Source organism: Trichechus manatus, unplaced genomic scaffold (assembly GCF_000243295.1).
Source record: "Trichechus manatus latirostris isolate Lorelei unplaced genomic scaffold, TriManLat1.0 scaffold00022, whole genome shotgun sequence".
In the NCBI taxonomy this organism is placed as follows: domain Eukaryota; kingdom Metazoa; phylum Chordata; class Mammalia; order Sirenia; family Trichechidae; genus Trichechus; species Trichechus manatus.
In genome coordinates this window covers 19,745,724-19,760,166 of record NW_004443958.1, presented here as the reverse complement: position 1 = coordinate 19,760,166, position 14,443 = coordinate 19,745,724, and the positions used below count along the sequence as shown (strand labels likewise).

The 14,443-nt window shown below is 46.0% G+C and overlaps 2 protein-coding genes across 5 annotated transcripts in view; one reads left to right on the top strand and one right to left on the bottom strand.

Moving 5' to 3' along the window:
- TG (thyroglobulin) overlaps positions 1–14,443 on the bottom strand; it is a 238,068-nt gene that overhangs the window by 81,217 nt on the left and 142,408 nt on the right. The window lies entirely within an intron of this gene.
- SLA (Src like adaptor) overlaps positions 1–14,443 on the top strand; it is a 42,795-nt gene that overhangs the window by 19,367 nt on the left and 8,985 nt on the right. For 3 of the 4 annotated variants that reach the window (XM_023728214.1, XM_023728213.1, XM_004373015.2), the window contains 3 exons: positions 7,516–7,615; positions 8,497–8,583; positions 11,981–12,084. In XM_023728214.1, the coding sequence (XP_023583982.1) occupies positions 7,516–7,615; positions 8,497–8,583; positions 11,981–12,084 (291 nt within the window). Of the gene's footprint in view, positions 1–786; positions 1,975–7,515; positions 7,616–8,496; positions 8,584–11,980; positions 12,085–14,443 lie in introns of those variants that run through there. The other variant, XM_023728215.1, reaches the window with a different exon arrangement.

Genomic DNA, 14,443 nt, shown 5'->3' with positions numbered 1-14,443 from the left:
CAGCAGGGTCACCCATGGTGGACAGGTTTCAGTGATGTTTCCAGACTAAGACAGGCTAAGAAGAAGGACCTGGCGGTCTACTTCTGAAAAAAACCGGCCAGTGAAAACCGTATGAATGCCAGTGGAACACTGTCTGATATAGTGCTGGAAAAGGAGCCCTTCAGGTCGGAAGGTACTCAAAATACATAAGGAAAACAAAAATCCTCACAGCTGGACCAATAAGCAACGTCATGATAAATGGAGAGAAGATTGAAGTCATCAAGGATTTCATTTTACTTGGATCCACAAGCAACACCCATGGAAGCAGCAGTCAAGAATTCAAACAACATATTGCATTAGGCAAATATGCTACAAAAGATCTCTTTTAAAGTGTTAAAAAGCGAAGACGTCACTTTGAGGACTAAGGTGTGCCTGACCCAAGACATGGTATTTTCAACTGCCACATGGCACGCAGAAGCTCGACAATGAATAAGGAAGACCGGAGAAGAATTGACGCCTTCGAACTGTGTTGTTGGCAAAGAACATTGAATATACCATGCACTGCCAGAAGAAAGAACAAATGTGTCTTGAAAGAAGTACAGCCAGAATGCTCCTTGGAAGGGAGGATGGTGAGACTTCGTCTCACATACTTTGGACATGTTATCAGGAGGGATCAGTCCCTGGAGAAGGACACCATGCTTGGTAAAGCAGAGGGTCAGTGAAAAAGAGGAAGACCCTCAATGAGATGAACTGACACAGTGGCTGCAACAATGAGCTCAAACATAGCAACGATTGTGAGGATGGCTCAGGATGGGGCAGTGTTTCGTTCTGTTGTACACAGGGTCGCTACGAGTTGGAATTGACTCAATGGCACCTAACAACCTAACAACAACATATTTAATAAATATTGTTAAAAATATATAACTAGCCCATTAAACCAGGACTTTACATTGCTTAGGATGGGACTAAAGTTTAAAAAAAAAAAAGTGAATTAATATAAAGTAAAGCATTGCTAAGTAAACAGTAGAGTGGGCAGTGCATGGCTATGACAGAGCAGGGTGGTCAAGGGCAGTCTCCGTACTCCGCTGCTAGGTCACTTGGTTGTGAAACCTGGCACTCAACCAGTTGTGTGCTCCTTGGACAAGTCTCTCAACCTCACTGTGCCTCTATTGCCTCATATCCAAGATGAAGTAGTAATAGTGCCAACTTAACAGGTGAGGTGTGAGGATTAACGAGATAACACGCAGCCCAGGGCCTGACTCGTCATGAGCACTCCAGCACCATGCGCCTTGCTGCTGGTGGAGGTGGTGAGGATGAGGATGGAGGAGTTGTAATGCAAGCACCCCGAGTCTGGGAAGTCCTAGGCGACCCAGACAAAGCTGAAATTCTCAGTCCATGGAGCTGAACAGATTTGCTCTATTTTCTACTTCTGCTCTGTCCCATCTCCCCTGTAGCATCTAAGAGTGCTGAGACCGGAAAGAACCTTAGAGTCATCCAGTTGAAATCTGCTCCATTTAACGGATGGGAAAAGCAAGGCTTTGGGAGAAGATTTCTGGGCCACTGTGTTTCCCTTTATAACCCACGATACAGCCCTTCACATATAAATAAGAGGACCCACAGGCGCAAGCCACAGTGACGTCTCTCAGGCCGGTCTGTTTGGTTAGCTGTGTGTGTGCGTTTCCTGAAAAAGATAAGTAACACTGAGGCCAGCTTCGGCCCCTCAGGAAGCCACGGGTTTGGGCATGACTAAACAAAAAACCAAACCAAATCTGTTGCCGTTGAGTCGATTCCTACTCACGGCGACCCTATAGGACAGAGTAGAACTGCCCCCTAGGGTTTCCAAGGAGCGGCTGGTGGATTTGAACTGCCTACTTTTTGGTTAGCTGCTGAGCTCTTCACCAGGGTGCCACGGCCTTGACTAAGGGGAAGGCAAAGCCAGAAGCTGAAATCACTGGGTTGTTTAGCTCCTCGCCCACCAGCTGCACTGAGCTGCTTGTGAGTACTCTAAGATCTCATTTGTACTCAGCCTTTGTCCTAACCTGCTAAGGATCCAGTGTTAACTAGGAAAGGCCTGGTGACTAACTGCCTAGGAGAGCTATGTGGCTTAGTGAAGTGGCCATGGCTTTGAAATCCTCATGTTCTCACTGGATGTGTTACTAAAACTCTTCCAGCCTTGGTTCCATGGCCATTTAAGTGGAAATAGCTGTAGGATATTGAAGCACCGAACGGCTAGTATTGCTAGACAGTTATAATTGGGAGCTACTGAGAATGTTTTCAGTGTTTCAAAAGAGATGGTAACAATGCTCCAAGAAACAATCATGCAAAGAAGGGCCCTCCTCTTTTGACTCAGTGATATTTGTAGCTAGTAAGTTCTGCACAGGTCTCCTTCCTTTTTTGGCTCATTTCCTGTTTTAAGTTTTTGTATGTTTTGTTCAACCCGACTAATTTTTGAGTTGAGCTATCAGCAGATATTTGGTCTTTTGAATTTCACCTTCTGCTCTCATCAAATGGAGTTTGTTTTTAGATGATGAGACTCTTTTCAAATTTACACTCCCAGAGGGTTTCCAAATTTAGAACACTGCTGACTGAAATTGGTCTTAGATTCAAGGATGGTAACCCTACCCCTAGAAAAAATGAAATTAGCTGTCATTTGTTGAGGCAGGCCTAATACCTGTAATGCATTGTTAATCCTTACCCCAATCATATGAGACATATTTTGATATTCCCATTTTTATACATGAAGAAATCGATCAAGCTCAGATTAGTTAAAAGTAAATCTCTCCCCAAATCACTGAGCTATTAAGTGGTGGAGTTTAAGCCAGGCCTGACTGCTTTCAGAGCCCACTTACATTCTTCTGCAGACCTCTGGTTTCCTTCTTTTGTCTCCTACGTGGATTTCTCTGCCTGGGTCATTATCCTGTGTCTGCACTAATCCTGCCAGCTACCCAGATCCCTCTTCTCCAGGTAACCAACTCATGGATCTGATTCCGTTCAGATGCTCTGCTCTCCATGAAGCCACGGGGGTCCAGGAGGGCATGATACTATGTTTGAACCAGGGCTTCGACCCCCTGCTGAGAATTTGCATTTCCACCCCAGATATACTGAATCAGAACCTACATTTTAACAAGATCCTCATGTGACTCTTATGTATAATAAATTTTGAGAGCCACTGCTCGACTAGTGGTTCTCAAAGTTGGTCCCTAACCAGCAGCATTAGCATCACCTGAGAACCTGTTAGAAATGCAAATTCTCAACAGGGAAGTTGTTAGAATCGCAAATTCTCAGCAGGGGTTTGAAGCCTTGGTTTGAACTTTATAAGCAAATTTAAATTTCCCACTTTGTATCTATTTCACAGTAGGGACCTAGGCGCAGGGAAGACTTGGCTGGGATCCAGGCATAAAATCTTGCTTAGAATGGCTGCCCTCTCCACAATACTTGGTAACCGCTGTAAGGATGGTGCAGGACCGGGCAGTGTTTTGTTCTGTTGTACATAGGGTCACAATGAGTTGGAACCGACCCGTCGGCATCTAACAACAACAGTCTCTCCACGATACGTACAAGTCAAAATTCAATACATTCAAGTGACTTTGCCCTTTTTTCTAATGCTGGTGATCAAGGTGATGGGAATATGCATGAAGTCCCTCGCAAGTGACAAAGTAAAGTCCATCCCCTTTAAGTAAAAGTCCAAATGAAAATTTTTCTCATTGTTGTTTCCAGCTTTGTAGCTATAAAAGCATCGTCATTATGGAAATTCCATAGGAAACCTTGTTATTGTGAACTTGAAATTCTCTAACCTCTTGAGCAACCCCCTCACTTCCTCCGTTGAACCAATCGTCTTTTTAATGGGATTTTTTTTTTTTTTTTTTTGGTTTGGTTTTCGTTTCTGTTTTAGTTTTGTTTGTAATGTTACAAAAGATGCTGTTCTGTTTCACAATCTTCATCTGGAATCAGACTCAGAACCCCAAGTCCCTCTGTAGAGAAACAATCTATTTCAAGGTTCTGTTATTGTCACGGGAGGAGCCCTGGGAGCACAGTGGTTAAAGCGCTCGACTGCCAACCAAAAGGTTGGTGGTTCGAACCCACCAGCCACTCCGCAGGAGAAAGATGTGGCGGTCGGCTTCCATAAAGATTACAGCCTTGGAAACCCTATGGGGCAGTTCTGCTCTGTCCTGTAGAGTTGCTATGAATCGGTTTGGTTTTGGGTTTATTATCGTCACGCGGATAACAAATTCTGGGCCTCTTATTTCAACACTTGCCTTACTCAAGAGGCTGGTTTGGGGATGGCCGCCCTCACTGCTGCCTCCCCCAAATGGGCTTCCTTCTGCCTGGATGGCTGTGAAAACACAGCACAGCTGCAGTGAGAGACTGAAGGAAGTGCCTGAGACCCCTCACTGCTGCGGCCCTTTCCCAGGACCCGTACCTAATTTTGTATTTGTGATTTCTTTCTTTTTTTTTTTTTTTTCTTCTTTCTGAAAGAGGACCTCCAAATTTGCATCAGCTTCATGCCCCACAGCATCTGGATCCACCCTTTATGAGAACTCAGGACTTCTGACTGAAAGTGCCCCCCGCAAACCTCTCAGGCCCACCTCTATTTCTCTGGCAGGGCCTGGGCTGTGCAAGGGAAGGAAACGCTTTTCTCTTCTTTTTTTAATTTTATTGTGCTTTAGGTGAAAGTCTACGGCTCAAGTCAATTTCTCATTCAAAAATTTATACACGTATCATTTTGTGACATTGGTTGCAATCTCCACAATGTGATAGCATGCTCCCCGTTTCCACCCTGAGTTCCCCGTGTCCATTCGTCCAGGTTTCCTGTCCCTTCCTGCCTTCTCGTCCTGCTTTTGGGCAGGTGTTGCCCATTTGGTCTCATATACTTGATTGAACTAAGAAGCACATTCCTCATGGGTGTTATTGTTTGTTTTATAAGCCTGTCCAATCTTTGTCTGAAAAGTGAGCTTCAGGAGTGGCTTCAGTTCCGGGTTAGCAAAGTGTCTGGGGGCCGTTGTCTCAGGGGTTCCTCTAGTCTCTGTCAGACTAGTAACTTGGTGTTTTTCCATGAATTTGAATTCTGTTCTACATTTTCCTCCTGCTCTGTCCAGGACTGTCTGTTGTGAGCCCTGTCAGAGTGTCGGTGGTGATAGGAAACGCTTTTCTTAATTTACTAAAGCAGGTGTGGGGAGGCTCCCGCACAGGCTCACGGTCTGAGGCCCAGCTGAGCCTGCCCTTCCTTGTCTCAACTGAGCTCTTTCTCAGGAGCGGTGACCCCTTCCGGAGGCCGACTTTCCATCTCTCGGTCCTGCAGGGCTCACAATCGGCTGTGACTCAGTTTGCCGAGGAACAGCACATTCGAGCACACTGTCCTGCTGTGACAACTTGGTTCTGATTCATTTATCAATTGATAACCACACCCTTTACCAAAAACCTCATTTGTATTTCTCACATATTCTGATATCTAATCTCTCTTGCGACTCAGTCTGTCCTGGGGCCTGATGAGTCCATGTCAGGGGCGGGGTCCGGAGGTTCCAACATGTGGATGTCTGGACCCTAGAAAGTGGCCTCTTGGTGCCCCCCAAGACCACCATGCCAGTGTGCTGGAATGTCTCCAGATTTTCCTGGGGCGAGGGGTGTAAGGATTGTCCCCTCCCATGATTATTTGTATATTATCTAGAATGTGAGTGCCACAGAGCAGGAGACTGGGATTGTTTGCTTACCAGTGCTTGGCCTGTGCTAGGTGCTCAGCAACAATTGCCAAAGGAATCAATCGGCAATAAGTTATCTAGAATCTTGAGGTCAGATGCCCAGCCAGCAGATGGAGTGATAAACACTGTAGCAAGCCAACACTGGGTTTGCTGATTTGTAAGACCTATCATTTCCCCTCAAATATACCCCCGTGTTTCCCTGCATCTAATCTGTACGCTGAGGAGATAATCCAAGCAGCTGGACTATATGAAGAAGAACTCGGTGTCAGGATTGGAGGAAGACTCATTAACAACCTTCGTTATGCAGATGATGCAACTTTCCTTGCTGAAAGTGAAGAGGACTTGAAGTACTTACTGATGAAGATCAAAGACCACAGCCTTCAGTTTGGATTACACCTCAACATAAAGAAAACAGAGACCCTCACAACTGGACCAATAAGTAACATCATGATAAACGGAGAAAAGATAAGTTGTCAAGGATTTCGTTTTACTTGGATCCATAATCAGTGCCCATGGAGGCAGCAGTCAAGAAACCAAGCGACGTGTCGCATTGGGAAAATCTGCTGCAAAAGACCTCTTTAAAGTATTCACAAGCAAAGATGTCACTTTGAGGACTAAGGTGCGCCTGACCCAAGCCATGATGTTTTCAATTGCCTCATATGCATGTGAAAGCTGGACAATGAATAAGGGAGACCAAAGAAGAATTGATGCCCTTGAATTATGGTGTTGACCAAGAATAGTGACTATACTATGGACTGCCAGAAGAACGAACGTATCCGTCTTGGAAGAAGTACAGCCAGAATGCTCCTTAGAAGCGAGGATGGTGAGACTTTGTCTCACATACTTGTTATCTGACATGTTATCAGGAGGGACCAGTCCCTGGAGAAGGACATCATGCTTGGTAAAGTAGAGGGTCAGCAAAAAAGAGGAAGACCTCAACGAGATGGACTGACACAGTGGCTACAACAATGGGCCCAAGCATAACAATGATTATGAGGGTGGCAAAGGACCGGGCGGTGTTTCATTATTTGTACGTACGGTCGCTATGAGTCAGAACAGACTGGATGGCAATGTGCCTGAATTGTGACAGATGAATAAGGATGTGAAATACGGATTTTGCTTAGTGGTAAAAAGCACATTCACATCTTGTCACTGTTCCTCTACTCTACAGGAAGCCGTACTTACATGAACCAAATAACATGCTTTCCTTTTCAAAACAGCAGCACAGTTGCTTTCCGCATAAGCAATGAAAAGCACTCAATTTTCCTCCTTCTGCCCAAACGAAAGCCCCGATTAAATAAGTCCCCAACGATGTACCTTATATTATGCAAAGAGGAAGTACTTTGCTGAGCCTCAGAGTTAGTGCCTCCGAGTCCTGGTGGGTCATCAGAGCTCACGAATCATAGCCCTCCTCGCCATGCTACAGACGGGGACCCACGAGGCTCAGAGACGGAACCTAACAACTCCCTCCTAAGGCAATGGAGTCAGAGCGCGTGTCTTCACAGCACCTTATCATTCACGATGTGGTGCCACACACTTTCCCCTCATCCCATAAGGACCCTGGAATGAGGGATTATTCGCCCCGTTTTAAAGACAGGGAAATTGAGGCTAGTAGACATTAGATGCGGGGGGCTGACCCTGAAGCCAGATCTCGTGACTTCACCTCCAGGGTCTCTGGATCCCATTTCTCAGATGAGAACATCGGGGCCAAGGCACACTCGAGACTAGCAGTAGGTCGCCTGACCCCCAAGCACCCTGGCTCATCTTTGCACCCTCCCCTGCCAGGGCCACCTTCCATTCCCTGTGAATACAAGCACACGCTCTGCCCTTGTTTCCCCAGGACTGGACACCGACTTCCTTGCTGTGCTGAGTGATTACCCATCTCCTGACATCAGCCCGCCCATATTCCGCCGAGGGGAGAAACTGCGTGTGATCTCTGAGTGAGTCAGCTTTCCAAAACTCTCAGGGTCCTCAAAAGAGCGTGTACTCAGTTTCGGTGGGATGGCTAGCTTTTGGTTAAAGCTGTCCAATTCACATCGACCCTGGTTTGATGGTGAGGGGAGACATTTTACTCACACCGGGGCCTTCCTCCTTAATGCTGCCAATGCTCTAAAACCTTCAATGGCTCCCCATTGCCTGCTGGAGAAAAGGTAAATTCCTTGACCTGGGTCGTTGATACACTTTATGACCCGGCTTCTGATTATCATATTGGCCTCACCTCCCACTCCACATAGAGTCTTGATGTTATATATCTGTACACACTCGGGAAAGAGGATTCGGGGGTCTGAAAACACTTCTACTGATGAACATGAAGTGTTGGTTTTTACCCTGTTGTCACTTCCGTCTGATTCAAAAAAAGATATAGAGAAAATAAGGGTTCCAAGCCCCTTCTTCTTAGATTCCCACTGGTGTGGACACAAGACTATCCTTGGTAGATTGTGGATTGTAAATCAATATAATGAACTTGTATTTTTAAAAAGCTCCCAACCCTGGAACATCAGTTGGGAGTATTATCTGCTGATCCCTGAAAAGCAGCTATTGCCAGGATGTGGGACGCCTTCCAAACTAGCTTGGAATGGGGAATATCTATTGAAGAAATATACTTAAGAACTAAACTTTCATATGGAGAAATTCAGGTACACATGGCCAATGATACATCATAAAAAGGATCGGCCCAACCTGCCCACCTCCCAGTTAGTTAAGTCTGATCACTGTGATTGTTTCCTCATATCTGATCTGATAAATCGAATCCTATCTGATTCTTCATTCATTTGCTTTGCCATTTACGCGTTCATTGTTCCTATCTGTTCTATTCTTACAGTGAAGGGGGCTGGTGGAAAGCCATTTCTCTTAGCACTGGTCGAGAGAACTATATTCCTGGAATATGTGTGGCCAGAGTTTACCACGGGTGAGTACGTTGCTCAAATAGCATCAATAAAAGATGATATTTATGCCGGTGACTCATACGGTTGCAGAGAGATTACAGCACAGGATAGCTGGGTTGAGAGAGAGCTGTTCACACTCTCAGGTCGGTCACTAAGGGGAGGGGTGACCTTGGGCTAATCCCTTTCCCTCTCTGGGACTTGATTTCCCCATCAGTAACATGAAGGCATTTGGACCTTTCAGCTCAAAGATAGGATTCCTGGAACATAGCAGTAAACACGCAGAAACTGTCATCGCAGGACGCAGTGTGGTATAGCGGCTCAGCGTGAGTCTGCCTGTCACCTGCTGGCTAGGATGGTGGGCACACTACCCAACTTTCTACGCATCAGCGTCTTTTCCTCATCTGTCAGACAAGGATCATAATATACAATGATACCCATTGCTGTTAAGTCGATTCCGATTCATAGCGACCCTATAGGACAGAGTAGAACTTCCCCATAGGATTTCCAAGGAGCAGCTGGTGGATTCGAAGTGGCGACCTTTCGGTTAGCAGTGGAGCTCTTAACCACTGTGCCACCAGGGCCCCGTACAATGATAGCAGCAATAATATACAGTTAAACCTGCAAAAGCCAGAGTCTATGTAAGACAGAAACCTGTCAGAGAAGGAAATGTCAAACACTTTCCACTAACAGAGAGTGACAGAGAAGTGCTGAGACTGCAGCCTGTCAAAGGCGGAGAACTTGCGAGTCCAGGACAAACAAGGCAGTCACACTGAGTTCTAGTTCTCACAGGTTTCACTGTATAACGACATGCCCGAAGCACAGGGTTTTAGAAGAATTAGACGGAAAGATGCATATATAGTTCTTGGCATAATGGCTAGCATTACAGCGAGCACGCAATAAATATCAGCTACCTCCTTGTCAAATACGTATTCCGAAGCACTCTGAGAACGCCTGCATACCCAACTGGACAAGGGGATAAGTCAAGCAGATGAGAAAACAAGCACGACATTTCTCCTATGTTTGTGCAGCTGAGGCCGTTACAGCAACATGGGTGGCTTTGGAGTCCAGCAGCCCTGGGTTCAAATCTTGGCCCCTCCACTTACATGGAAGGGCCTGGGAAAAGCAACTTAGCCTCCTTGAGCTATAGCCTCCTTATCTGCCAAGTTATCTAGCCCATCTCTCAGCAGGGAAGTGCACGCGCATAGGAAATGGGAAGGAAGGAGGCACCATTTCTATCTGAAAGCATCCAGAAATAACTTCCTTACATTCAAAGAAGGACTTTGCATGCTGCATGCCCACCTGGCGAAGTGGTGATAACTGCCTGAATATTTTATAAAACGGAACCCGGTGCATTTAACTATACTATTCATGATTGCGATTATGAATACCAAAACCATCTTCAAGCTTAGGGTGATGGAGGCGACAGTAAGTGGGGCAGTAGCTGCTATGTGAATTATGTTCTGAAAAACACTTGAGACGGGCAGCTCTTCTAAATCTGCCGGGTGTCGTTGGTCCACTCATTCATTTAGCAAATGTATATCAAACGTGCCTTTAAGATGGGGAGCTGAAATCTGGCAGGAGCTAGGGGTGGTGAGGAACCCAGATGAGGAAAATGTAATCTTAACCCTAGGGAGCTTCCAATCTAGCAGATGCAAGAAAAGTCCTCAGAATATAGACTAGGAAGAGAGCCAGGGTGTTATTAACATGGAATTTGACAGCCCAGAAAAACACATTCCAATTCTAGCTCTATCACTTACTGATATGGTGACTTGGACAAATCACTCAGTCACTCTGAGCCTCAGTATCCTCATCGGTGAAAGAAAGATAATACTTCCTTTCTCACAAAGTTGATAAGAGGATTAGATTTCAAGTGTTTAATATGCCATGTGGCCCGTAATTAGTACCTATACATGGTAAAGCTGGTTATTAACTGTTGTTTTATGATCTTCATTTCTATAAGTGGGGTTTCATGTAAAGTCTCGAATGCATAAATATTTGCCACATACACTCGAATAATAAGCATGCCATGCATTGTGCTAAACTAATACGGCCTGATCATGATCTTAATGACCAAATCGGTCATGGGGATGAGAACTGAAATGAATAGAATCTGATATTACGTCCTGGTCTTCTCACACATGATACTTCAGTGTTTCAGTGAGCTGCCTGTGCCACTGTGAGTCTTACAAGGGCCAAAAGCAGTAAAGAATTCATAATGGTCACCGATTTAAAAAATCAAACAGTTGCCATTGAGTTGACTCCAACTCATGGAGACCTCATGTGGAGTTACTGGGTGGTGTGGATGGTTAAGTGCTCAGCTACTAACAAAAGGGTTAGTGGTTCCAATACACCCAAAGGTGCCATGGAAGAAAGACCTGGCCATCAACTTCTGAAAAATCAGCAGATAAAACCCTATGGAGCGTAGTTCTACTCTGCCACACATGAGTCAGAACTGGCTCGGGGGCAACTGGTATATTGGTAACGATAATTCAGGCACGTTGATTAAAAGCCAGGGTACATTCACTGAAATGCTTGAAATGCAGTTGTTTAAACAGTGATGTCCTATTGCTTCCCAGTCCACACCAGCCAACTGCTAACAAAGCATTTGCTCCCACACAGGGCTGGCCAAGCCTGCTCTGTGAAGTGAGAAAGGGCCCCCTCTTTCTAGAGCATAGATTCCTTTGGGTACAGAGCTGCATTCTAGAGAGTATTCAAAAGGGTCTGCTCTCCTATGGAAGGTGGACATTCCACCGGAAAGCTGAGCTACAACATTACAGCTGCTTTTTTTTTTTACTGTTGACGCAAAAAGCAAGGAACACACATAAATGCACAGTACAATGACAACTGTGTTTAAAATATGTTTTAAAAAAAAGAAGACAAGAAGGAAATATAATGACTGCAAAGTGGGGATTGTTAAGTTGGTGATATCACGCACGTCTTCTTTCGTGTGTCCATTCATTCATTCAACAAATATTTGCCAAGCACAGTACTCCGGACACAAGGACAAACAAAACGGACAGAAACAGTCTCTGCCCCCATCGGGTGGTCAGGGAGGGGCTTGGTAGTCAGAAGTTAAGGGAGACAGACTTTAAACAAGCTACCAGACAGGTACTTGATGATGTTTTATAATGCACGCATACGATAGAATATGGAAAGTTTACATTCCAGTTGGCATTTGAGACACGAGGTAAGGAAGATATTTTTATGCACCTTTGCATTCCCATTAACCAGTGGAATACCTACCACATAACAGGTACTCAGGCAATTGTATCTGAATGAATGAATGAATGAATGAACAATTAGTTGATTGCCTTCCTCTGTTCATCCCTAACCCTTTATACTAACTGGACCTACATCTTGTTTTTTGCACCCTCACCTTTTTTGGGGGCAGGGGACTCACGACTGTCTCCCTCTTCCCAGGTGGCTGTTCGAAGGACTGGGCAGAGACAAGGCTGAGGAGCTGCTGCAGCTGCCAGACACCAAGATGGGATCCTTCATGATCAGAGAGAGCGAGACGAAGAAAGGTGAGCAGCCACACTCGTCTTGCCCTGGGCGGGTTGGACAAGCAGCCTTTTTCCCTAGTGACTCATTACCTGGCTTCGCTGTCCCTCCTCCTACAACTCACGCAGATCACTCTGATGCCATTAGCTCACTGTAGCCCACATGCGGCCAGCGAGGTCAGCGTAAAAGCAAAGGCACTGAAATAGACAGCCGGGACCTGGCTGGGCACCGCCACAGGCCCTGACCAACACCAGGCCCTGCCAACTCCTGTTGGGAAACTTGCCATCAACTGAGAACAAAACCGAGTGGGCAACACACTGGGCAGCGGACCCGAGGACTCTGGAGCAGACCTGCCTGCAGGCTCACGCTCTGTGACTTGGGCATGTTATTTACCTCTGAGCTCAGTTTTCGCATCTGTAAAATGGGGGGAAAGTCCCTCCCTCGTAAGGTTATGGTGAGAATCAAATGACTAGAATCTGTAGGGCTCCTACTGCACAGAGGCCCTCGACATCATGCCTCCTGCACCCTGAATTAGCTTAGGGCATCAGGACAAGTGAATGTATGTTCTTACATATTTACCATGATCTTTATCATAATTTCCTTGCATCCTGCTCATTAAGTAATTCAGTGAAAACAGAAATAGCGGGGCCCTTTGTAGTGGTTCAGAGTGCGGGCCCTGAACTCTAGTTTCAGCTGCACCCATTAATACAGAAGCCACCTCCTCTCTCTGAGCCCCGGTTCCCTTACTTGTAACATAGAGCTAGCATCATAAAGTGCTTAGTACAGTGTCTGGGATATAGTAAAACCCATTGTCATCAGGTCGATCCTGACTCTTGGAAACCCATGGGTTACAGAGTAGAACCTCGCTCCACAGGGTTTTCTTGGCTGTAATCTTTATGGAAGCAGATCGCCAGGCCTTTCTTCGTGGTGCTGCTGGGTGGGTTCAAACTGCCAACCTTTCATTTAGTAATCGAGCACAAACGGTTTGTGCCACCCAAGGACCTTGGGATGTAGTTGTTATTGATGTTGGGTGCTGTCGAGTCAATTTCAACTCATAGAGACCCCGTATGGCAGAGTAGAACTGCCCCATAGGGTTTTCTAGGCTGTAATCTTTATGGAAGCAGATCACCAGATCTTTCTCCCATGGAGTGGCTGGGTAGATTCAAACTGCCAACCTTTTGGTTAGCAGCCAAGCTCATGTTGTAAGTACTTAAGAGAACTTGTAGGAGTAAAACGGTTAACAGCTAAAACTTTCCCAGACTAATAATAGTGAATTTTTAAATATTGAAGATATTTTCCAAGTTCTTAGCTTACTTCTGGTACACTTGCTATCACAGAAGACAAAACACAGTATCTGAGCGTATTTCCCATGCACCTGCTAAGCGCCTGCGCTGCCTGATGCTGGAGCCCTTCATCCACATTGGCGCCAGGTTTACTTTGGGGAATCAGGAACTGTACAGACGATGGGATCACAAAACCCAGAACAACCTTTCTCTCCAAAGCCCGAATGTTCTGGAGGAGAGCAAGATGAAATCAAAGGCTAAACTTCCTGTGCATGTCCCTGGGGTTCCCCAAGGCAGGACACCAAGACCCAGACAAAGCCTCCTAAGCTGGCCCGGCCGGTGAACGGGGAAGAACCCAGCACTTCTAAAAATAATGACGCCGTGAGGGAGATGTGCTCCAGGGCCGGGCCGGGGTGGGGGCACAGGCCCTGCTCACTTGGGTATGCAAAGTTCTCATGATTTTCCACCCGCCACCCTCAGCCCGCTTACCATACTTTCAGCCCCAATGACATTACCAGAAGACACATGTCAGGTTGACTCAGAGGGCAAGCCTGGGGCAGAGCTGGGGTGCCCACCCAACTGCTCCTGAGAGGACAAATTCCAGGTTTGCATTCTTGAGCCATGTCACTTGGGGCTCTGAGCCTCAGTTTCTCCACCTATAAAATATTTGGGGATAGTACCTCTCAAGGTCTTTCTGAGAATTAATGGAGGTGTTGCTTGGAAGTTGCCTAGCTCCCTGCCCAGCATATACAGCAAAGGCCCAATAATCGCTAGTTCCCTATCCCTTCCCACTGCCTCTAGCGTTTCTCACTCAGGGAACCCAGAAGACAGAGCAGGGGGGCCCTTAGCCATGACCTAAATCTGGTCCTCTCACTTTCCATTTGCGGAAATTGAGGCGAAGACAGGAGAAGACACTTGCTCACAGTCATTTGAAATGCTTGTTTTACTCTTACAAACCCACATAGGAAATCACACTAAGAGAAATGACACATGTGGACATCACGCTAAGAGAAATGACACACGTGGACATCACGCTAAGAGAAATGACACACGTGGACATCACGCTAAGGGAAATGACACACGTGGACATCACACTAAG